We start from the raw sequence: 26,195 nt of genomic DNA on the forward strand, positions 1-26,195 counted from the left end.
CGTACTGCCGTAACCAAAGGGTTAATTATGACACAAAAGAGCAAAAGTAGACTACCCATAGGAGCTTGCACTCTAGTTTGAACATTTATCTAGCGGAAACGACTATTGAGAGGTCTCAAATTTGCATTGTCGAGACAAAAATAGGACAATACGGAACCCTTGCAGTTCCGTGTACGTATACAGTGGTGTGGAGCTGTGTGAGTGCGTACGAGGTCATACAAGGCACGGGAGTCCACTCCCATAAGTACATTGTAACGTAGTCTTAGCTTAGTTCAGTTTAGTTTAATTTATGACCAGGCCACTTGAGTCGATATTATGTGCAGGCGCGCCCCGGTGAGGCCGCCTGTATTTTAGCGTGTTATCTTTTAACATTTTCCCATATTCCAAAATAATTTTAATGTAAAAATCAAATACAAGTATAACATTTTTATAAATATATTGCTTATTTTCCATTATTAAATTTATATTTGTAGATGTAATATAGAATTAGGCAATTCCAGTAGTTCGAGGAGGTTACTCTATTCGACATGTATATATATATTTTTTTTACTACTACACTTTTACCATTTATTCTCTTTCAATAACACTTATATTTCATTATGCGTATGCTTTTACCTATCTTATTACGTTCATACTAGCTATACCTACTTTTTTCATCATCGCAAAAGACAATTTTTTCAATCTATTGTAATCAATCCAAGTTAGTTTACACGTACATAATGTTTTTTACCAATTTCTATATATACACACCTACTTAAAAGAAAAATGTATGACCGCGGGCATTTTTTAAACTTACTACGATACTGAACCATGATGAAAAGCGTCTTAGACTATTAGCGCAACGACCGCAGCAGAGACGACAGCAGCGCTACAGTGGACAGCATGATAGCGAGGCAGCCATATGGGCATACAAATCAAGATTTCACAGCAACGAAGCTCATCAAGTTTTTTGAAGCGAAGAAGCAATATTTTCTCACGATTCTTTTTCTAAAATATTCTTTACATCACTCCGCATGCCACTCTAACGTCCAATTTTGCAATTTCAACTTTAAAATATGATAAAAATATGTTTTTAAGGAACAAATTTGTTTTTTGCTAATTTTCAAAACAAACTCTTGATAGATCGATAGATTTACTTCCCCTGATTACGAAATGCATAATCATTATGTGTTTGTTTTCATTATTGTGCATAAAAAACGCGAAAAACAGTTTCGTAGTTCACCTATTCTCCGTTGCTCTTCGTTGGAATAAATATTATCCATCTGTAACCTTCTTTAGCTATGCTCATATTCAAAATGGCGACGTGCTTGGTAGTTATCTCATTCATGGAATAGGTTATACGACACAAGTCAAAATATTTAAAACAATAACTAAATAAACCGGTTTGTCAAAGTTACGAAAACAATACTATGATTACGTTGAAATAACGTATTACGTTTTGACGCCTTTAATGTTATATTGATCGACGAATTCGTGGATAATGGCTGAAAATGCTGTTCAGTGCGACGACGAGTTTTTACATTCCATCAAAACACTTCTTTGGGGTAATGCTGTCAAGGAAGATGTTTTTAAACGCTGGGCCCAAGGTAAATGTATATTTGAATAAATTTTCAACGCTTTTATGATTTAGTCAGTGTTTTGAATTGACTCTCTGTTATTTTCAAATCATTACAACAGTAAATGACTATTAATCGATAAAGTTCATTTTGGTCATTAATAACAAAAAAATAGGTTGGAAGAATAACAAAATCATGCTTATAAATAATTTAATTATTTCTACATAATTAATTTAAATACTTGTTTAATAATTTTAATTTACTTACAGTTTTGAAAATCGGAATATTATGAATTATCAAATAATGTTATAATATATTATATATATATATATATACTTTAGATGACAGTGAGTAAATTACATTAACAACTGGTTTAGTTAATCAATGTTTGAAATAATCACAATTGAGTTTATATATTTTAGTAAGCTCTTAAGCTAAAAACTGTAATATAGGATTAGATTCTTTGCTCTATGTCTTTTGTAAATAAATGATAATATTTATTAAAATTGTAAAAGTATTAAGTTTTCTTATATATCATGATTTACTCCTTCCATACTATCCTTCTTGAAGGATAAAAAAGTTATATGTTAACACTAAATATTATTCTAATAATGGAATTCAAAACATCAATTTACAACATTGAAATTATTAAGAAAACAATTTAACGACACATAGAAAGCGCAGTAACAGAAATGATAATAAAAAATATTATTACTTAAGCTTGTAATAAAAACCTTATAGTTGATATGATTTATGTTAATTTATTTCAGGTTTCTATTTTAGTCCAGATGAACCCACAGCATTAATACAAGCAGAAGGTGGTCCGTGTGCAGTGATAGCCCCTGTTCAAGCTTTCATCTTAAAGCAGTTACTCTCTGAAACAGACATTTCAACCTGGAGAAGTATAAATTTAGACAAATGTTATCAGCTTCTTGTGCGAGCTTCTGTTGAAATTCTAAAACAAGCTGCAGGAGAAAAAGGTCCAAAATATTCTGTTATCTATATGGAATGCAAGGTTCCAAATGAAACAAGCGAAGAAGAACCTAGGTGGTCGAAGAAAGTGTCAAAAAAAGGAAGCGAGGAAGAAGAAGCAAATGCAGATAACCAAGAAGTCATTAATACGAGGGACAAAACATTAGCAAAGGAAATCAATGAGGATCTTAAAAGCATACACCCAGATGTCTTTCATTCTCAATTGAGGTAAGAAATCGACTTTATTATATATGATACAGAAATGACTACAACACAATCATATATAGAGCAATTCATTGTGCAGAAATAAGTAAAAATTGTGAATGAAATTATCTTTCTCTGAATGCTTTGTAAGCAAATTCAAATATAGTATATCCGTAGATTGGGTGTGCGCTGAACTAACATGCAGCATTATCGAAATGATCAGCGTAGAGCAAAATCTGAAATTTGTTACAACAATAAACAATGTTTTAGGTTATTTACAACGAATATCTCGGAACATGTGGAAGAATTCTTATCAGAGAGGTTGGAAATGTTGAAAGACCGATATGGTGTCTTATTGCTTCTTTACAGCGTAATTGTTACAAAAGGTATTACCGAAATTCATGTGGAAATGTCGGATCCTTTAGAGGCAATGATTGATGCAACATATGGTTACGGAAGTCAAAGTCTTATAAATTTGATACTCACTGGCAGGGCAGTCAGCCACGTATGGGATTACGATCAAACCATTGGAGACCTCAGTAAGACATTTATTATCTAATAAGCAAATTACATACTAAACCAAAAAATATACCAGTAGAAAATGGTTTCTACTTATGTCATCGATCAGTTCCATTCATTAGTTTGAGAAATAGTTTATAAAATCATTTTATTAACCTTTCCAGTATGGTAATGTCTGGTCATTATTTGGTAGCTGTTTGTATAGTAATAATTTAATAACAGATACTTTCCTTTGTTACTTTAGGTAGCACACTTTTATATCTTTCCAAGTAACCATTTATTTGCTTATGTGCTGCATTGTCTTTTGACTGATCCTAAATTTAGATGGTATCATGTAAGAAATTATGATGCAACTAGGTTAGGTCTAGATTAGATTTTTCCTCTATCTTTGGCTTCACAGATTTCCTTTGTTTCCTTAGTCACTCTCAATATCCATTATCATAGCAGAGAAACAAAATTAACTCAATGTACTTAAATTATTAATTAATATGCAGAGTGTTTTGACGTATAGGATAGTCAGAAAACTTATATGCACAAAATAGACTATTGCCATACTCAATTAATATTTGTATCGAATTAAAAGCAATTTAGTTAAATTAATATATATTAATTAGGGTGGTCCTTATTTCAGTGATTTTTGAAATCTACGTCACGCACCTCCTAAATACATTGCAAATACATACAATAAAATTCCTGCAAAATTTAAGCTCTCAATTTTAACTTTAACGCGTGCCCCAAATCTTCGAAAGTTTTAAATGGAATACATGGAATTCAGTTACTAATTTTTTTAATCGACTTTGAAAAAGGATGGCTTGACCAATCGGGATGAAACCTTTTGCATCTTGTAGAGCATGTCTCCAGTTGGTCCCGTTATCAAGACATTTTGCGATTTGTCATTTTTTTACACGTTTTTTTTTTTCGAATAACCGAAAAATGTTGTACTGCTTCTTACTTCGAAACAGATGAATCAATCGAATTGAAACTTCTTGCATCTGGTAGAACATCACTGCCACTTGGTCCCATAAAATAACATTTGACCTTATTTTATTTTTTATCGCACAAAGAGTACTATTTCACGTATGTTCGGCCTAACATCGATGAAATCGATGGTACTTTTTGCTGCCGGGCAGGTTTTCGCGATGGTCATATTTGCAAAAATTTATGAATTTTGTTATTGTTTATAACTATTGTTATTGCAGAATTTCAATTATATGATGTAACTCGGCGAGGAACTTGACCGATCGAGATGGAATTTTTCACATTTAGTGACTGCTGATTTCATGATGTTCTTATTTGAAAAAATTTATGGATTTCTTAATGTTTATAACAATTGTTATTGCAAAATTCCTATTCTTTGATGTAACTCGGCAAGGAATTTACCGATCGCGATGAATCCTTTCCCATGTAGTTGCACATGTATTCCTGATGATCCGATTTGTAACAATATACATATTGTTCATAACTATTGTTATTGCATAAAGCCTATTGGTTACAGATTGCCACAAAAAAATCTAAATTAAATTACTTTTTGGGATAGAAAATATAACCGACTTCGAAAAAATATTAAATTGCACTAAAAAGTATGAACATAATTTCTAGTTATTTATATGAATACTCACCAGCTCTAGATATAATTGCTTAAAAGTATGAGGAAATGCATTGAAAAGTATGAAATAATTTCTGTTTAAATTGCATTATTGCTTACCAGCTCTTGATGAATTTGATTAAATTATTAAATACAGCGTATTAGATACAATGCAATTCTGATTGCTGTTAATGTATACATGTATACTGTTTATGTGGAAATACTATCTGCGTAGGTTTAGGATAATATTTAGTGAGGGCGGCAACATTGAATAGTGTTGATATATATGATGTCTAAAGCGGATATAATAATAGCAATAAGTAAAGGCCCAATTTTGATTCCTCCGACAGAAAGTTAAATCAAGTTTGGTAATTTTTTAATTTTTCGCCGCCTCTGAACAGGTTTCTTTGATTAAAAGAAAATGTAATCAAATTCATTAAAAGCTGGCGAGCAATAATGCAGTTTAAATATAATTATTTCATACTTTTTAGTGCAGTTTTAATGTTTTTTGAAATCGGTTATATTTTTTTCCAAAAATTAATCTTTAATTCCAATAAAAATAGATGAAATGATTTGAAATTTCGCAGAGTTATTACTTATAATAATAATAATAGGACCAAGCTCTGAAAATTCAAAATTTGTATCCTAATTATTTCCTTATATATCAGCCTAATAAATAAAAACCTATTTTTTTTAATTAAACTATTTTTATAATATTTTTTTTTTAATGTCTTAAAGAGAAACTTATTTATTATTTTTTATCAATTTTTCATAAACAAAAATTCTTTTCCTTTTATTTACTGGACTAATATATAAGGAAATAATTCAGATAAAAGTTTGAAATTTGTAGGGTTCGATCCTACTATTATAAGTAACAACTCATTCAAATTTCAAATCGTTTCATCAATTTGTATTGGGATAAAAGAAAAAAGAAATAACTGATTGAAAAAATTCCATGTATTTTCCATTTAAAACTTTCGAAGATTTGGGGCACGCGTTAATGTTAAAATTGAGAGCTTAAATTTTGCAGGAATTTTGTTGTATGTATTTGCAATGTATTTAGGAGGTGCGTGACGTAGATTTCAAAAATCATTGAAATAAGGACCATTCTAATGAATATATTTATATGTGTGCTATAACTACTTTGCTAATTTCAGAGTTACGAGGGATAGACAAGCAGAATTCTGTTGGATTTCTTGCACTTCTTGAACATTTACGTTACTTTGAAGTGGGAACGTTCTTAAAGTCTCCATCGAATCCTGTTTGGGTGTTGGGTTCAGACACGCACTTGAGCGTACTTTTCTCTTCTGAGAAGAGATTGGTGAGTCCCGAAACACCTGCTGAACAAGCTAAAAGGGTTTTCCGAAAGTTCGATCACGAAGGAAATAATTTCATTCCTGCTAATTTACTGCAAGATGTTCTTGCTGAACTGGGATTAGTCGCAGATGCAGAATAGTAAGTATTATTAATTCATTCCAGAAAAATAAGAAAAGAATTTGTTAATGCTTCATTTTTTAAGTTGGTATAATTATTATAGTCTGCAAATCTATATTTCATATTTATGTGAAAAAGCTGCGTACAGCGACACTTCTGCTTTTATTCAAATAAGATTTTGTTATAATAAAATATTAATTAGTAGAGAAAAAAGTATTGACCCTTTTCGCTCTGGAGATTCTGCTACGGCTCCCAAACATAGTATATGCACCACAGCTCCACAGACGTCACTATAGTAACATACTGAACCGCAAGATATACTGTGATGAGACTGGAGAGTTAAGGGTTAATATTATACATTAATTTTAATATTGATTTGGCTATTACTGTTAATCGTGTAAAGCCCCTGAGACAAAGTTTAACCCATAATTTTATTTACAGCGTCGACATAATGAGGAAAAAATTGGATAGTGAAAATTTGGGAATTATTTTGCGTTCTTCATTTATGGACGAATTCTTTCCCGAAGAAACAAGAACTTGTCCTGACATATTTCCCTTATATCATTATAATGGTCTTCAACGTAGCAACTACGAAAATAAAGTGATATATCGCAAAGGTCAAGCGGTATTATTAGAATGTACTATTAAGGGCATTTTGGAAAGCAATCCCATGCTGACGGTACTTCAAACAAAGTGGCCCAGAATTGAAGTTCAGTGGGATGGTGAACAGACTCCGAGCCTTAATTAATAAGTGTTGCTCAAATTGTATTTTTAACGATATTGTTGGAATTCCTGGACGCGGAAACCAGTGACTAAATTATAAAATGATTCGAAAATAAGTGCTACACTTATGACTACACGGAACTTAAACAGAAAGATGTCTTTGTGTTTAACGAAGCTAGAGGTGTTCAGTTATAGAACTAATTTACAATGAAAAGGACTTGTTAAAGATATTTAATACTAATTAGATATTATTTTTTAATTTTTAATTATCAAAATTCAATAAATTTTAATGTCATTGCCACTGAAAATTCAAATGATTTGAATATCATGGAATGATTTCAGTTATAAAAGAAATTCAGTTCAAAACTAAATTCTGTGCTACAATTTAAAAGAATTTGAAGTATACTTTACATGTATATTTGATATTGTAGCGATTATGTTGTATTATCACAATTTGGGAAGAAATTTAACAATTTATGTAATACTATACCTTAGTTTATTTCAACATCAAATAAGTTATAGTTATTCGATTATGTTCATTTAAAGGAAGAAAAGGAACGTACTAATTAATTGAAACGAAAGGAGATTAAATAGTCAATGAGGATAAATGAAGGGACACGCAACGTTATTTACAAAACAAAAGTGAAGACGATAATAACAGGAACAAAAAATAATAAAATTAACAAGAAAATTTTTATTATTGAAACGTGATATTTATAAATAAAAACACGTTGAATGTAACGAGAAATACGAAAAGTGGTTAAGTGCAAAATAATGAAAAAAGTATAAAATATGTAACAAAGAAAAACTGAAATGTAAAAAAAACGAAAAAAGGAAAATGTTGGATGAGTATGTACAATTCTGCATAAGTCGTACATAATCTAAATATATAATTTACTTTAAAGTTATAGTCTAGTCACTTTATAGGAGTTTTATCGATGGTTGTTACTATTCCTGTGTTCTAGGTCAAACAATGCATTTAGTTCTGAAATCAGTGTTGGTATTATTTTGATCTTTTGGCTGGTGATACGTACAGAGTGACTCAAAATTATGAAAGAAATCGAAGCATGCAAGTTCCTCGTGGGGAAAAGGTCGAATAACCTACCGTTTTGCAACCTGAGAATCTCTTTTGAACATATAAGCACTTAAAGTTTTTACACATTGGTCAATTTTAACTACTTATATATCGAAAACGAAATTTCAGATTGCATGTTTCGACTTCTCTTACAATATTAGGACACTGTATATATGTATCTAATGGTGGAGCAATAATTGCTTGTTGTTAATAATGATGCTGGAAAATTTAATGATGCGAGCGACTGTTGGAAGGAGACCTTTGCTAATAAATTTTCGGGCATCGATGTGTATATGTCACCGAACAATATACAATGAATCCCGTCTAAGAGGCGTTGGCTCAGTTTCGAACTATCTCAGTTAGAAAGAGGAGTAGATGAAATTTAATTGCTATTTAATTAGTATGACTGAAATCCAAAATCTCTAACACGTAACGCAAAAACATTTATTAAGAAAATCCACGAATACGATTGATTTTGCCCTAATAAGCTTCTGATCTTTTCTTAGACAGGATTTATTGTCCATAATAATAGTTGATTCCTGCTGTCCTACTAGTCCTTAAGCGACGCTTACGTCAAATTTTAAAGTGTTACAATTCAGAGCATACTCTATAATGTGAATACTAAAACAGTGTTATAATTTTTCTCATGAACGTGAATTTTATTTGAACACAAAGGGCTCTTAAAGGCCAGTAGGGATCGAACTTTAGTATTCTACTTCGTTTGAAAAACAGGAAATTATCAAACTACGTAGGTACGTACAATTTTTGCAGGGCTGTACTAATTATTTCTGTTTTGACGGTATGTAATAATTTAAATTATTTGACAAAGCGGTTGATTTTGTTTTGCATGTAATGTATAAGTGAAGGTAAGTAAGTGTACAATCTGCTAAATTCGTATACATTGTTCACCTAAATTGTTTCCAATGTTAGTGGACCAATTTAGTTTAAATTTATCCGAAATAAATTTTAATATTAGAAAACCACGTAACACTTCATGGACTCTTCCTAAAGCCATACATCTCATGTGCAATGTTACTAAAAATATAAAAAGATTTATTTAAATGTAAATTAATGTCTCGCTTGTAGGAAACTTCGTCGATAAGAGAAATTATTCTGGTGATAAATCCTTCGATCACTTACTAACAGGATAACCCTTTCCTGATATTCAACCGACTGCCGCACAGCAGGTATATTATTTTCTCAAATATTAATGTTGAACATGTTCCAAACTATTAACTAAAAGCATCCAAAACTATATTCCATAATCTTAGCATTTCAACTTCCGTTGTTATGCAAAAGCTCGTTTTATTTACATATCAGTAAGTCTATTGGGGAAGTCTCTTTATAACTGCCGAGCTTTATATTTATATTGTTACTTTAGACACAGCTGAGTTACTCTAACTATTACAACTACTGTCTCCTAAAGGATGCAGTCTGCTTACAGTTTCGAACATAAGGATAATTAGTAAAGACTGATAATATTTTTCTACAATTCATCTGTTAAGATATTCCATGAAAAATAGTTCAAAATAGTTCTGTTGCGACTAATGTCTAGGCATTATTCAATCAAGAAGTTAATGTTCTGTTATATTAATGTGCTTATTAATTATACAAAATATTATTTTGACTTACAATTTCATTGTTTTGACTTAAAAATGACCTCCTCATAAAAGATCTCGAAACATGTAAAATTCTTGACTGTTAAAAGGTTACTGTCAACCTAATATTTGTTTCTTCTACATACGAATTTACGAGTGGTCGTTCTAATGTACAGAAAAGAATGTTCAGGAACGTTATGCGAAAAAGTTACATATCAAGTAATTGAAAGTAATTAATAATAATAATGGATACCCTGCTGCATTGTAGTATTAGTCTAGTAATACTTTGCCAGTAATATTTTAATCGAGTCACTAACATCGGAAATAATAAAGATGATACGAATGTTACAATAATATGAATTGGTTCATTCTGCATTTGCAAACGAGAAAATATTTATTAGAAGCATGTATATTGTTGAAGTTAGTACAACCCACTTTTTAATGTACGCATGTTGAGTAACGCTTATGTGAAGCAAAACGATACAAAGAACATCGGCGATCATACCTATTAAAAATATGAATTCATTATTGAAAATTTCATTGCTTTTGGGTCCCATGTCAGCTATGCGATTCTAATAGTTAAAGGTCATACTCTCACACATAAGTCGTGCATAATGATAAATATTTGCGTAAAATTATATAACTAATAATTACTATTAATTAACCGCCGTAATTAAAAAGGATTAAAATACTGCTATTGAAAGAATTATATTATATTACATAAACACACCAAGGTAAATTTCATTTTTCCGTGATGCCTCCACCTAGAATGCAAATATTTTCATCATCTAATGCACTCAGTGTAACCATATTATACCATGGAAACAGTTTTTGAAGTAATGGGAACAGAGGAAGTATTCTATACAATAGACGGAATAATTTGCAGATCATTTTGTGTTTTAAATAAACTATATTATCACATAATTATAGTCGGGTTGAGAACTGTATTTAAGAATTTTATAAAACAAATATATTTATTTATTATTCCTCCTATTACTATTATCATCGTTAAAATAATCGCTATAATTTATTTTATTATTATTAGCTGAGTTCTTGATGAAGTTATTAAACAAAACGCAAAGATTTTGAAGAAACTTTATGAAATTTATAACGCTTTTCTAATTATTGTTAAGTAGTGCCAAGAGACCAGATGATGGATTGAGGATTTTATAAAATCTATCGTGACAAGTGCATTTCAAGAAGATGCGTCAGTTCACGTTAGTACTACCTGTTTCTCTACATTATTCAAGTAAAGCTCTCATTAGCTCTGATTTAAATGTTACAGAAATTATTTTTTTATGAATTAGAATTATTGTAATGGAAAAGATTGAGACAACATTCGTAATATATATATTTATTTATTTTTGTATTATATTACACTTGTACACATAGGGTATGCTCGTTTTGGACGCTTATGTACTATTTAGAATCATTCCCTTTGGCTTCTCAGCACTTACACTCGTACGTGTGGCAAAATGTTGGATACACACAAAATTACTTTTTTTATACTTAAGAATACCGTAACTAAAAACGCCAATTATGAACCCTGTTAATATTATTACTTTTATTACACTGTTTGTTGTATGTAATGTTATTGAAGTACAAAAAAGTGTATAAAATATTGGATGTACATATTAAATTCATTCTAACCATATGGCAAAACACAGTTAATAAATAACAGTGGTATTTGACTTAAATAAACAATTTGAAGGTGATATTGACAGAGTATTGTCCCCATCATGCAACCTATCACATATCATTTTCCTTATTGCAAATGTATGAATTTGCTATTTTATATAAATTTAATTGAAACGTACGGGTTGGTAGTGACTCTTTAACTACCGTACCTCAACGAAAATAAGTATTTAACGTAATCGAAGTTTACAAGCACTATCAATGCATAAGGGTTCAAAGCGAACCCACCTTTATTCGTTTACCTGTTAAATTTGTGTGTATTGTTTATTTGTATTTTTACGTTCCTGTTTGTAGTTAATGTTACAAGTAAGCAATTCTGTTAAATAATCAGAAAAGTACAAGATGTCAATAAGAGTATTATATCATTTCGTAACTTAGATATATTAAAGTGTTGAAAAATATAGTAGTAAAGGGTAATTTGATAAAAAATTAAGAGTGAGAAAACCAAAAGGTCCTTAACAGATTCAAAACCAGAACCTTACCTTGAACCATTGATGTCAGCCTTACATTCATCGTTACTATTGAAAATGAAGCGAAATTTGTTCCTACATCCAGGATTACACAATTAAAAAAATGATAACCAAACTTATAATTTTATATCATATTGGTATATGATGATATTTTCACAATAATGGCTAGCCAACTAGTATACTGTATATTAAACAGCATTCTCATAGTCATCAGCCCCTATGATTTAGGCTCCATCCCTGTACGCAATTCTCTCATTTGAATCGTAAACCTTCTCAAAGATTTAACATATACCAACTAAACACCATTGTAATAAATCACAGCACCACCAAAGGTAACGAAAATACATTCACTTTTCTACGTGGAAGTTGTGTTTTAAGCAATATATAATATGTTAACTCATATCTTACAAGTTAAAACACTTTCGAAATACAATCACTTATGTTTTTATAGCTTTCAAGGAATTCATAATTAATATTGTACTGATTTCAATAAATTAGTAATAAAAAATAAGGAAAACACTTTAAAATAAACCTATTATAATTATACATCGTTAACTAACCGAACTATCATATTGAACGAAATTTAATACTTTCATAATTATTGAAAATATTATAGATCTAAGTGGGATATTTTGTACATTTCAATAACATTGATATTCATGATTACTTCGAAATATATACCTGTCAAGTCGTACATTATTTCTTTTTTTTTTAGATGACAAAATTATCGCAACAGTTACGTATACAATACACTCTGCAACAATCACATTGTAATTCTTACTACATTCCAACTGACGGAGTACCAGTATACACCATTTCGCCTGCTCTTGTTTGGAATATTATCGATAACGATATCTGTACTAGTTCTTCAATTACATTAACAATTAATAAGTAGTACATATGTCAAACCTTTCTTTTACGCAACTTTGCTTTTGCTTCTTGCAATAGAAGGTCGAACGTATTGTCCTCGCTGCCCTGTGATTTGTGTGCACTATTAGGAGAACTGCTTGCCATACCATCTGTCAGAAACAATGTACCGTATTTAAAATACCGAGTTTAGCTTAAATCGAACTTTATTATATTCAATTAAACACAGAACGCGACGTATCGTGTATAATTTGTTCTTACCAAGATCAGCATATTTCACTTTACAAAATGCTCGACGGCCCCCGAAACATAAATCATATCTGGGTAAATTTCGATCATCGTTACCATGTTCTACTGCTTCGTATGCGTCATTTTTATATGCAAATGTTACAAAACCGTAATTGTCACTAAAACGTGACGAAAAAATTTAGATTTTTTACGTTTTTAGGAATACAAGATAAACTTACAGAACATCAAAACACTTACCCATGTTCACGAATATGTATACTAATGTCTACGATAGGGCCGAAAGTTTCGAATCTTCGGCGCAAATCAGCTTTAGTAATTCCTTCGTCTAAACGACCGACATAAATCACCCTTCGTTCCTCCACTTGTCTTTGCTTTTCTCTGTCACACCAATCGTATGATTTCCGGTAAGAGCTGGACGGAGATCTAATACAATTAAAACCATGAAATTTCATTAACTGCAATTTATTTTGTTGAAAATTTCTAAATTCGTCAAAACAATTTTTAAAAAATATCTCCTTACAGAGAATGACAAAGTGAAGCTTTTTTATATTTACATTTTATTTTATTTACTCGACGTTTAGTTTCAAAAATAAAAATAAAAAACTTAAAAGTCCTTTCTCCCAAAATTCTCAAATTCAAATCTCGTTCATTTTATAAGAATAACTCCTCACAAGGTCGTCTGAAGGTCAACATATTGTACATGTTTGAATTTGTCTTTTGATGAGCTATAAGAATATAATAATGAAAATATTCAATCCTAAAAAAAATGCCAATGACCTTGAAACCTGGAAAAAATGACCTTTAGGAAAAAATGATTTCGCCATTACATGCGATCCTTGAAACAGTGTAACTTTGTTCTCTAAATTTTTTCGTAAAAATTTTATTTCGTAATTTTAATTCGTAATTCGCATCACCCTGTATACATATACATATGTATATTGACTTTGTATGGTCAGCCCAGCTGTCTGACAAAAGAAGGCACGGATGTGGAAATCGCGTTTGGAACGATACCCTATAGAGGTGTAGTACGTACAGTCGGTCATGAAAATATTCGGACTCCATTATAGTTCTGATTATTATAGTGCGTACTTCAGAAATGTATGCATTAAGAACAAAAAAAGGTTTCGCGTATGTTACTATGCAGTGTGTAGTTAACCAAAACATAAAAGATGTTTATTTACAATAGGTGATTACATAAATAATAAAAGAAAAATTAAAAGTACGCTCATTTTCATGTCACGAAAATATTCGGACACTATCAAAACTAAGTTTATAACATTATACATAAATCTTGTTTTTAGAAATTAATATTTAGTTGGATATCCCATATGCTTTATGACGTGCCGCAATCGCGTTGGCATATTATAAATTATTCTTTTTAAATAATATTGCCCAATACGTAGCCATTCTTCTTACAGAGTCTTTTTAGTTCGTCCTGTGTGTTTATGGGGGTTATTCGAATTCGGCGATCTAATTCATCCCATAAATTTTCAATGGAATTTAAATCTGGCGATTGCGGTGGTGGGTGGAGGACGTTCTTGCAAGTGTATAGTAAGAATTCTTGAACAATATGGGACTTGTTTTGGATCGTTATCCTGATAAAATTTGATTCCGCTTTGCAGTCCCATGTTATCAGCACTTTTTTTTAAATTGTTTTGCAAAATGTGCAGATACCTATTTTTATCGAGGATGTCGTCGATAAAAACTAATTCGCTCTTGGGCCAAAATACATCCCCACACCATCACAGACCCATCACCGTGTTTCACAGTCGGTTGCAAATGTCTCGGATTTAATTCTTCTCTCGATCTCCGCCATACCCTAATTCTTCCATTGCTTCCATAAATATTAACTTTTGCCTCGTCCGGGAAAATTACGTCTTCCCACCACTGACTCTCCTTTGAAATATACACTAGCTGTCAAAAAAAACGGGACACTATTTTAAAACGTCATAACTCCGAGAGTTTTCAACCGATCTTCGGGAAACTTCGTGAGGTTTAGTTTTGAAGTGTTCTCTGGGTGTGTGCAAAGTTGCATTGACGAGGGTTGATGAGAAAGGGTTAATTCACCTCCCCCCCCCCCCCCCCACCCACCCCTAAATGGGTAATGCAGAATAACGGCACTTCAAAGGAAGCGAGTTTTTAAAAAAATCGACATTTTCGAATTTTATTGCCATACACGCGGGAAAAAGACATAAAAACTGTGTCGCACCGATGCCCTGGACTGTTGGACATGTGAGCCACGCAACGAAACAACGTTCCAACCCTTACACTTGGGGGTGCACCACCCCTACCTTTGCCCCCCTTCCTTCAGCTCTGGGGGCAGTTTTCGAAACGGGACCTTTTCGGCATTCATCCTTAACGTATTGAGAACAAACATGGTGAATTCCATCGCCCTGCGATGTGTGGAAGTGCTCCGCTACGAAGGGGGTTGAAAATTTGTGAGCTGTTCCACCCCCCCCCCCCCAAAAAGGGTGCCTGTGGGGTGCACGGTATGGGTGATAGCATTTTCTGGATCAGGGGAGTCCAGAGAATGCATTGAGCCCAAAATCGAGACTGTAGTCCAAAAATTGTGGATTTTAGGGGGAGTGGGTTTGTCCGAGAGCAATTTCAAAAGGTGCATTTTGTAGGCGGTATCAAACAGAGTCGCCTGAAAGGTTTTTTTGATTTTTTCACCACCTTCCGTCGCCCCTGGACCCTTCTGAAGTGCCGTTTTTCTGCATTACGCCTTTAGGAGGGGGGGGGGGGGTGAATTAACCCTTTATCATCAACCCTCGTCAATGCAACTTTGCACACACCCAGAGGACACTTCAAAACTAAACCTCACGAAGTTTCCCGAAGATTGGTTGAAAACTCGCGGAGTTATGACGTTTTAAAATAGTGTCCCATTTTTTTTACGGCTAGTGTAGTTTCTTGCAACATTCAGTCTCTTCGTCCTGTTCTTCGCGTTAATATACGGTTTTTTTTCGAGCTATTCTTCCATTATAGCCCTCTGATCGTAACACTCTTCTTATGTTTTCCGGATGCACTGACATTCCACGATTATTATTTATTTCAGTTGCTAACTTTGGAACATTTATCCGAGGATCACAGTTAATTCTCCTAATTATGGCGTTTATCACGAGTATTGAGGATCGGTTTGCGTCCGCTTTGAGGGATAGATTCAATTCTATCATCATTGTTGTAACGTCGCAGAATATCCCATACCGTGCTCTTACTAATATTTAATAAATCTGCAATTTTGCGAATCGATTTCCCCTTCTCACGATGAAAAATTACTAATTGTCGCATATCAAACGACGTGTTCTTACTTTTCCGACTCATTCCGTACAAATTTTGAGCAAGACTGACAAATATTAGATCTCTAACGTACTCTGTACATAGTAGGAACGCTATGTTTACAAACACTGTTTCAGTCAGTTCCTGGAACCTGGAAATTTGAGAAGTACAGCAAGTGTCCGAATATTTTCGTGACATGAAAACGAGCGTACTTTCCATTTTTCTTTTATTATTTATGTAATCACCTATTGTAAATAAACATCTTTTATGTTTTGGTTAACTACACACTGCATAGTAACATACGTGAAACCTCTTTGTTCTTATTGCATAAATTTCTGAAGTACGGACTATAATAGTCAGAACTATAGCGATGTCCGAATATTTTCGTGACCAACTGTATGTAGTACTGCAAAACAATTTTGGCTTTTTTCAAAAGGGGCCTCCGTTTTCGAAGTATTTTGGTTTAAAGTTTTTTGTATGTCTTCTTGAGGGGTCATATACGGTTCTCGGTAGTAAAATGTGCTCAATGTTTGCAAAAGATTTGAGGGAAAATTATTAAGCCATTTGGTTTAATTCTTTTTGTAACATAAAAGTACATGCTTATACAGTAGTAAACCCGCATGAAAAAGTATAAATTGTTAAAATTTTGCCCTCTAAGTACGTTGTAATAAAACAATTTTTTGGACGTCACCGCTAACGGTGGGCGTGATTAAACTTGTACAAATGATCTCAATCAAAAATTTCCGATTTATTTACACTTTCTCGTACCGTAGTTTTCGGTTGACGAGAGGATTTTTTAAAAAACAAAAAATTATGGTTGTAGCAACGATTAGAAGGCAAGGATCATGATTTCCGTATAAAAATCCATACATTATTATTTGCTATTAAAAAATGGTATAATTTATTTAAAAAACTCTTCATTGACCGATAAATAATTTTATTTAGAACATGTATGTAAAAGATAAAGTCAATCGGATAAACGGTGAGGCATTCCCCTCCACCGCCCTAAGAAATACTATTTCGAAAAAAACGCGTTTAAAGTTTTAGGAGAGTTTAGAGTTTGATAAAAGAGAAATTTTGTAACTCATCCTCAATCTGCAATAGTGACACCATAAAGTTGAGCTTCCTATGCAATGTGACACATGCTGCACGCTGCATTGCCAATGCTAACATTTAATGTGACCAAAATTTTCAATAAAGACATGTGCCCTTCATTGAGTATTAATGTTGCAACGTATGCAGCGATTTCAAGAATGGTAGGACCGCTACATGTTTATTTTGGATCGACCTTCCATGAGAGCATTCAGACTCTCATTAGAGTTTCTTTTCCATGATCTGCGGATCTAGCAGCCCTAAACAACGCGTATCGTGGGGAACATACAATTTTCTACGGTTTTAGTTCGGGGTAATCACGGATACAACTCCCCGTACATTTCAAGAGTCAAATCAAACAAGGACAATCAACGCTCTAACCCGCTGATACGTGATGTAGCGTGACTTGTTCCATATACACGACTGTAACTTTGTAAATAATTCGAATTTTATGTTCGTTGTAGGCGTAAAAATTTTCTACGACGTGCACCTGTAAAAGTATATAATAAAAAAAAATCGATATTTTGAAGTGGAGAAACGTATATGACCCCTTAAGAAATGTATAATAAAAGCATCTATAACAAGATTCATTGGGTTAATTGATAAAGTATTAGGTTGTAACGCTGTTGGCCCGGATTCGTGTCCCAATAGATTTTTTTTTTTTCAATTTTGTATGATAGAAATTTACTTTTTTATATATTATGTACTATATACTGTATATTATGTATTACCTTACGCTTATTTCAAGGTTGAAATTAATTTTTAACAACATATCATGGCGGAATACCTACTTGCTACACGCTGATCTTCTAATACATATATACAGTGATGAATGTTTCTAATAAAAATATTAATTTGGCGGTAAAAATACACATCGTACGGTTGTACTAACGGTGTACATTTCAGAGATATCACTGCCAGTTTCCAGTCATTACTATATTCATGATCTGCTTCATTAAATATATCATCATAAACGTCTTCCGCTTGAGCCCCCCCCCCCCCTCCCACAAATCTCCGATTAATAAAAATTGATTACAATCTACATACTTCTTTAAAACTTCGCGTAGATACATCGCATACAAACATTTTGTTAATTTTTGCCAAGATATGTTATGTTAAAAATTAATTTTAACCTTAAAATATGCGTAAGGTAATATATAATATACAGTATATAGTACATAATACATAAAAAATATATTTCTATGATACAAAATTAAAATAAAAAAACAACTATCGGGACACGAATAGCGTTACAATCTGATACTCTACCAATTGACCCAACGAACCTTAAGTGTTTTTATTATACATTTTTTAAAAACACATACACAAAACTTTAAACCAAAATATCTCGAAAACGAAGGCCCATTCTGAAAAAAAGCCAAGATGGTTTTGCAGTACTACATGCGTACTACAACCTCCATAGGGTGTCGTTCAAAGAGCGATTTCCCCATTCGTGCCTTCTTCTTGTGAGCCTATTTTTCGAAGACGTATACACGCTCTTTGCAATCAAAAGGTTAAATATACTCCACCCCAAGATTTCTTAACCACTGGCACGCAGGTTCTCCCAAAGAGTAATCAGAAGTGTTGGTGTCAGATCACCGACAATGTTTACATCGACGCCGTTTCATCGACAAGTTCAAGTCGCCGACAATGTTTACATCGACACTGATTTCACTGACACAATCAATTCAACGACATTGTTTTCGTCGACACTTATTTCACCGACACGTAATTACTTGTAATCTCACCGACAAAATTACTTGTCCACAGTCAATTTTCGTTTAATTTGTATAGTTTACGTTCATTGTTCATTCATCATGTATTTACTTTGTTTACAGAAAAGTAAAAAATACTTCTATTTATTTTAATTATTCACCTGTACTAAAGTATATTTGTTACATTCTTATGTATTTATTAACCATGTACGATAATTAATAAAGTTAAAGAGCATAAATGAAACATAATAATATTCCTCAATTGCCATCCCTATTTCCCATACAAAGGAATGAGTAAAACTATTAAAAAAGTTGTTTTTAAGACTGATCATATATGTATATACATATATTAAAAATCGGTATCGGTGAAATCCGCGACGGAAACAATGTCAGCGAATTGAACGTGTCGGTGAAATAAGTGTCGACGGAAACAATGTCGGTGAATTGATCGTGTCAGTGAAATCAGTGTCGATGTAAACATTGTCGGTGATCTGACACCAACCCAATCAGAAAGGGTAATAAAAATTCCATCGGTTAGCATAAATACATATGTCTTCACTGATCATGCCAAACGCATTGTGTGGATTATTCATGAACAAATAGAATTTTTGCCTACTCCAGCCGAAACCCTCAAGGGCTGTAGCTATGTTTGTTTGAATATAGTTACAGTACGGATCTAGCGATCTCGAGGTACCCGAGTTTTTAGAAGGTTAGAAAGTCCTGTTCTAGCCAAATTTAAATGCTTTTATCAGCATCGTTGGATTTATGTAGCTATAAACGATCTTTGTTGCATCGATAAGTATCGTTAATACTAATTATATACCTTCTCCAATCTTTGTAGCTACGGTAACTGCTTGAGGAATGTCGTCTCTGCCTGTCGTAACTTCTACGATAGCGTCTTTCCTTTTTCCGGCGAATCGACCATTTACTTCTTCCGAAATTCGAATGAGACGACGATCTAGAATTACGGTTTTTGTAATGTTTTCATAACAGTGCTTTCATGTTTTTTTTTTTTGTACATTTTGTAAATATGTACCTTGAACAACTAGAATATCGAGAGGAACACTGGGACCTTGATCTGGACGATCTAGAACGCGATCGCGAGTATCTCGATCCTGAACTGAAAGTAGATCTAGTATTTGAACGCGAACGTGAGCGAGATGACCAAGTACTACTTGAACTGACAGAGCTACGACGATGGCTTATTCTTCGATGACGTGTATTGCTCCGTTTACGTGATCTGCTTCGACTACTACTACTTCTACTTCTGCTTCTGCTTCTGCTCCTACTTTTACTTTTACTTCTCGATCTAGAACGACTTGATCTAGAATTAATTCTTTGTTTTGTATAAGGTCGTTGGCTTGTATTTAGAATATGCTGATCTCTGAAAATTATTCAGAATTTTTATTGAATAATATTCGTTCGATGCAAATAAATTATTTAGTACAACGAATATACTTAACAAATACGCATTTGTTTAATGTTTACCTTTCCTCCACGTGCCTTTCATCGACATCAATTAAAGATTTTGGTGGAAATTCAAATACAGTTTCATAAGTTTGTATTCCTACGTCACAAGTGGGAGGTTTTGGACGAAGTTTTTCCTCATCTATGTCTGCTTTTGGTTTTAAAACTGATACAATTTCTCTTTCCGACCATATTAGAGTTCCAGGATCATCTTTGATAGGTTCAGTTGTAGTAGAAGCATGATGAACGTATATCAATGTCATAGGTTGTATTGGTGAATTTGTTCTACTATTATCGCTACGATTTTGTTCCCTTCTACTCCTATATTCTGCCAAATTTAATTTTTTACGAGGTTTCCTCTCTTCTTCTTTTGGAAAGGCCTTTTTAGTATCTTGAACAATAATGTTGTGTACTTTGTCATTTGACCCATTAGAGATAGTTATTATACTTTCATTAGAGGTAGTCATTACAACTGGTAGTTGTGTATTAAGTGGTTTCTTTAACACGGAAACCATTTGTGTTGTTTTCTGATTCCCTTTTGTTTTATTTAAAACACCCTTTTGTAATTGCAAAATACTTGTCGCTAAAGCTGAACGTATTTTTATTTCTTGCGTCAATTTATTTAAAGACTCGTTGTGTACTTGATTAGTACAGTTTGATGTATTACTTGAAACATTAATATTTTGATCATTCTCATGTTCCGTTGGAGGTTCTTCTTTAATTTCATTTTGTAATTTTACCGATCCACTGACTTGAACATCATTAGATACTGTAACATCTGACTCTTCCTTATTATTTACTTTGCTTGATTCTAAATCACTATCTTTTCTTGCAGTGTCTTCAGTCGAATTTTCTCTCCTTTTGATTATAGGTTTGTTCAAATGCGATGAAAATGTTTGTTTTAGATATGCTGTATAAAAATGAGATGACTGCCAGTTATTATCCTTAAATGCAGTTACTTTTTCACTGTCACTAGATTGTCTTTCATATTCACTGTTACTATCTGAACTACTGGAGCATGAATTACTACTACTACAATAATCGTGATCCAAATGGACTAGTCCACCATCGACAGTTTTACTTTTGGTATTGTTTGTTACCTAACATAATAAAATAGTTATTATTTATGTTTCTGGAAAAAGTATCATTCATGTCATTTAATTGTGTTTAGCACATTGACTGCTAGTCCTGTTGGACGAAATAATTCTCGATGTCATTCATTGTATAAACGCTAGCTATGAGGCAACTTTGTTATTTTTACTTGGCAGTCAACGTCTTAAACATGAAAAAAAGGCGTTACTAATCAATTTGTATACTTAACTATTTTCAGAAGCTTGTTTCGAGAAAGTGTTGCCGCGGCATCTTGCATGCGTGTTCCATTGCTGCGACCACTACTTTGGCGATTTGACATTGTTGGTATTATTGAAATTACCTTTTTACGCCCAGACGTCTAACAAATATGAAATGATTATATTACAACACATTCAAAGTTAATTTAATTTTATGCTTAATAAGATTTTCTTTTATCCAGGAGAAAAATGATCGGACTATCAATTACTGCACAAAGATTCAAACTCGGATTATTTAAGGCATCAGCAAATTATTCTCTACTAAGTTTTATACCCCATAGCATCCCCCACCTATGTTTGTAATAATTAACTCTTTGTATAATTACCTTTATCTTCTCGATAACTCCTTTAGGTTGGGATTCTCTAATATTTTTATGTAAATTTGAAACTTGCGATAATTTCTTTGCTATTGTAATTCCAGACTGTTTCATACGTTGCTGAATCTTAGTAGGTTTCATGTGTAATTCTTGTTTACATTCTGTACTAATTTTGGTAGATCTATGAGATGATATTGCAGTATTTTCAGAAGCTTCAAACTGTTCTAATAAACTTTCAACAGTTCCAGCTTCCAAAACTATAATAACAAATGTTAATCAGCCTTGGCCCATTTTATATGTTTGTTTACTTAAAACACCTCTAGATGTAAAAGATATATCACCTGGTAAATGATTTGAAATAGATTTTTTATTAAAATTATTATTCTTTGTATTTTTATTACGTTGTATCAAATTTTCTTTCTTCTTCTTTTTTTGCTTTACTAATACATTCGCAGTGACATCGATTCCTATGTTGTCACATTCCATTTTATTTTGTTTATTTGTATATTTAGGCTCTTTAAGTAGCGATTTAGATTCTCCTTCTACTTTCTTATCGCTCTTCATAATGTCACTTTTGTTATGATATGAATTTTGTTCTCTTGTGTCTTCTATAGAAAATGTGAATTTGCATTACAAAAGAGATAACTGTTAATTGAATAACATTAATATAAACTTAAATTAAATAAACCTATATCTGTACTACGGCTTTCTAATTCTTGTATACTCTGACTGCTTCGAAGGGACTCCTTCCCTAAATTCTTTTGATTTGTTTTTAAATAATTAGATTTTCGAGTTAGTATTGATTTCTCATCTTGAAATGCATTCTCTGAAATAGAAAAGCTCTTTCTATCTGTAGTATTCGTGTTTAATTCTATTACATCCATATATTCATCCATGTCTGTGGCCTAAAAATGGGTTGTGTAAGTTTCATTCTACAAATAAGAAATAATATATCCAAATATTAGTACTACCTGTAAATAGCCAATATGTTCTTGCCAATCTGTAAGAACTTTAGCAAAATCTTCTTTAATATTATCAATTTTAGAAATTGTAGGACTTTCTGAAATTGATACGTCATCCACGTCTTCTATATGTCTGAAATACATAATATCCGTTAAAATATTTTATACTGAAAATTTGACACAATAAAACATAAATTTACACTTACTCCTGTTCATTGCTCCATAAACTATCAGAATTTGCAATGTCAAGATGTGTTTCCATATAATCAAAATCATTTTCAACCATGTGCATTAATAAATCTTGAGGTTTATCCATTAAATTCTGTTAAAAGTGATATATTTTACAATACTTAGAATAATATAATTTACAAATAGAATGTACTTCATGAATATACCAAACACAAAATTTACACTCATGAATCATTGAAAAACTAGGAATACAACTTTAGACAAATTTTCCTTGTATCATACCTTAAATAGCTTAGTAATTTAATACAAGATATAAGTAAGCTAGAATACAATAAACTGCTTAGTCTATAATCTTGCATCAAACTTTAAGAAATTCATTTGTATCGTACAAAAACAGTGAACTAAAAATTCATTTACAGTTTCAACATAATTGATAGATATAGTAATACCGAAGTATTATTGTATATATGGATTGCATTTACATAGACCAAGTAACATTGACATTATAAACATAGATATGCATGAAGCATATTGAATAAGCTGAAGCTTATTAATTTCTTTTTTAGAGATTAATATATAAGAATTAATTTTCCTCCGACTATATAAATGTTTATAACATATTATATGATGACAATTTTTAACAACTTCACAAGAATCATGTTTGACAGAAGGATGTACCATGGGTAGATGATTATTATAAATGTAAAAAGAAATATGGAAAGTTTATGAACTAAATAGACCAATGGAAAGATACAAGATAAGACTGTAGAACTATAATGTTGAACCATGCATTCTATACTTTAGAATTTATTGTATCAAAGTAACTTTTAAAAAATTACTCGCAAGAATATGATAAAGTAAATACAGAATATGATTTTCTTAAATTTTCATAATAAACATAGATACTTTATATTATAGAAAAAATAGATATTTTTCGAACCATTTTTGCTGTTTTACTAAACTATGCAAGAATTTAAACAGGGCTAACTTGCACACATTCACAGATTCAACAATAATAATTAAATAAACACGTTACCTGATCTAGAGATAACGAAAAATCTGAAAAGTGTTCTTCATCACGAAAATTTAAATATCCTGTTTCCATGATATGATTCAAATACTTGAATGAAACGATTTCTTGTATTATTAGTCTGTAATTGAAAGTATCGATAAGAAAATAAGTGAGAAATTTAACAAAGCGAGACGAAGCAGCCACGCGTTTACTTAAGGTTATGTTTGAGACAATGGTAGTGTGACACGAATTTGATATAAATATATTGGAATATAACACAACTTGGATTACTTTATTCTTAACATATTAAACACATATAGAAACAATAATAAAATACACTTCACCAGAAAACATGAAATTTGTACTTATTACTGTGAGCAAATGTGATAATGCTAAAGATCGACAGACGCGAGATACCGTTACTCTCGATATACAAGAATTTAAAACACGTTGTCACATAACTACACTTCACATTCATAATACAGCGTGACGTATTAATGAAAACTCGAATTTATAGAAATGCTTTAATTAATCGCAACTACCATTCGATTTTAAATGTATATTTCCGAGCTTCGTTCTTGGGAACGACTTACACTTGCTCACACTTGCTCATGAGTTCACATATACACATGCATATGCATGCAATAACTAACCATCAACCATGTGCACGTGTACCTACGCGAGTAGAAGAAAGCGTAGGACATACATATATTATATATAGTTCCTCAAGACGCAACACCTCCGCGTATTTCATACAGTTATTAAAAGTCAACCTAAAGTTTTTGGATTTGAATACTGCAGTTATTGAGAAGATTCTAACGATTACGCTGATATTAGCGATACGATTATTATTTGTCACGTGTTTGTATGTATTAGTACACCAAGTGAGCAGCATGTGTCACTTGCTGCACGCTGCCGATCGACGGATGATCACTTACATGCCTAAGTTAAGAATTGCGCATATAAATAACGCATCTTCGTGTAATACTACACTGCAGACAGTATCACGAGCAATTTTTTGCTTTCACATGCGATTCCAATATTGTATACTTACTCAGCATATACAAGCAGCCACGCACACGTGATCGAAACGTCCGTAAACCCTTATCCCGGTGTCATCATGCGCCTGCATGCGCCCTAGCTTCCGCAGGTAACGCACCCGCGATGCACCAGTATTTTTCTATATTAGTCGACCACAATTGACCGCAATCGTCTGGTACTAGAGACCACTAGAGATGGCTGTAACTCAGTAAATGCTTTCGCAAACTATTACGACTTTAAAATCCATTTGTAAATTTAGTATAACGTAAAATAGGCTGTCCCTATTAGCGTCGTCTGAAACATAATAACAGATCAAGTCGAATTGTTACGGTATCGTAAAAAAAATTGTTTTCATTGCGATATCTAGAGACGCGGTATCGTCTCGACGCCAAGTACATGAAAAATTATACGCCACCACGTATACCTGGCGCTGGAACTACCGCGTATCTTTTACTCGTAAACCGGCTATTCCAACCTTACCTGAAACTTCTTCCATTAATATCTCATCCCGCTTGCAATATTTTCTAAATTTAACGGCATTTTTCTCATGTAAATCGCATATAAGCTTTCAAATAAAACCAAAATCAATAAAATCGGTTCACGTACAAGTGAGATAAAGTAATATAATGTCATTACGGTATTTTTCGTATGATTTTCCTTTCATCAACCCTTAGCCAATAGAAGTTAAGCTAAAGCCGAGTGTTCGTTCGTCAACTCTCGGAATCATTCGGTTCGGCATGGCTCTTACAGACCGTGGTCGAAACAGATGTCATCATTCATAACCTGCCAAGTGTCAAAAGTTTTTACACTATTGCGTTATTAATTATA

The 26,195-nt window shown here is 32.4% G+C and overlaps 2 protein-coding genes across 10 annotated transcripts; one reads left to right on the forward strand and one right to left on the reverse strand.

Annotated features, from left to right (window-relative positions):
- The first annotated feature begins 1,295 nt into the window (after nucleotides 1–1,295).
- LOC128874818 (ubiquitin carboxyl-terminal hydrolase MINDY-3 homolog) lies at nucleotides 1,296–12,399 on the forward strand. 2 transcript variants are annotated; one of them, XM_054119908.1, is made up of 6 exons: nucleotides 1,296–1,586; nucleotides 2,327–2,756; nucleotides 3,003–3,271; nucleotides 5,994–6,291; nucleotides 6,473–6,615; nucleotides 6,712–6,851. In XM_054119908.1, exons 1-5 carry the CDS (start codon nucleotides 1,481–1,483, stop codon nucleotides 6,564–6,566), a joined length of 1,197 nt encoding a protein of 398 aa, XP_053975883.1. In that variant the 5' UTR covers nucleotides 1,296–1,480; the 3' UTR covers nucleotides 6,567–6,615; nucleotides 6,712–6,851. The 2 variants fall into 2 exon arrangements, with proteins under 2 accessions (XP_053975883.1, XP_053975882.1); XM_054119907.1 differs by lacking the exon at nucleotides 6,473–6,615 and having other exon boundaries at nucleotides 6,712–12,399.
- Nucleotides 12,400–12,547: 148 nt separating this feature from the next.
- On the reverse strand, nucleotides 12,548–25,627 carry LOC128874816 (NK-tumor recognition protein). 8 transcript variants are annotated; one of them, XM_054119903.1, is made up of 14 exons: nucleotides 25,381–25,627; nucleotides 24,351–24,465; nucleotides 23,332–23,447; nucleotides 23,135–23,258; nucleotides 22,852–23,068; nucleotides 22,505–22,771; nucleotides 22,173–22,420; nucleotides 21,819–21,947; nucleotides 20,519–21,597; nucleotides 20,067–20,414; nucleotides 19,854–19,988; nucleotides 13,185–13,370; nucleotides 12,960–13,105; nucleotides 12,548–12,850 (listed from the first exon to the last, which is right to left on the reverse strand). In XM_054119903.1, the coding sequence occupies exons 2-14, from the start codon at nucleotides 24,417–24,419 to the stop codon at nucleotides 12,735–12,737; spliced, it is 3,180 nt and encodes a 1,059-aa protein (XP_053975878.1). In that variant the 5' UTR covers nucleotides 24,420–24,465; nucleotides 25,381–25,627; the 3' UTR covers nucleotides 12,548–12,734. The 8 variants fall into 8 exon arrangements, with proteins under 8 accessions (XP_053975878.1, XP_053975874.1, XP_053975875.1 ...); XM_054119899.1 differs by lacking the exon at nucleotides 25,381–25,627 and adding an exon at nucleotides 25,002–25,045; XM_054119900.1 differs by lacking the exon at nucleotides 25,381–25,627 and adding an exon at nucleotides 25,006–25,024.
- Between the last annotated feature and the right edge of the window lie 568 nt (nucleotides 25,628–26,195).

This window comes from Hylaeus volcanicus, chromosome 4 (genome assembly GCF_026283585.1).
Source record: "Hylaeus volcanicus isolate JK05 chromosome 4, UHH_iyHylVolc1.0_haploid, whole genome shotgun sequence".
In the NCBI taxonomy this organism is placed as follows: domain Eukaryota; kingdom Metazoa; phylum Arthropoda; class Insecta; order Hymenoptera; family Colletidae; genus Hylaeus; species Hylaeus volcanicus.

Coding starts and splice junctions, on each gene's coding strand:
- LOC128874818 (XM_054119907.1), top strand. CDS start 1,481: ATGGCTGAAAATGCTGTTCAGTGCGACGACGAGTTTTTACATTCCATC. Junction 2,757..3,002: donor GTCTTTCATTCTCAATTGAG/GTAAGAAATCGA, acceptor ACAATGTTTTAG/GTTATTTACAACGAATATCT. Junction 6,292..6,711: donor TTAGTCGCAGATGCAGAATA/GTAAGTATTATT, acceptor TTTTATTTACAG/CGTCGACATAATGAGGAAAA.
- LOC128874816 (XM_054119899.1), bottom strand. CDS start 25,030: ATGTCCTACGCTTTCTTCTACTCGCGTAG. Junction 23,448..24,350: donor TTTCGTTATCTCTAGATCAG/GTAACGTGTTTA, acceptor CACTTTTAACAG/AATTTAATGGATAAACCTCA. Junction 19,989..20,066: donor CGATATTCTAGTTGTTCAAG/GTACATATTTAC, acceptor CCGTAATTCTAG/ATCGTCGTCTCATTCGAATT.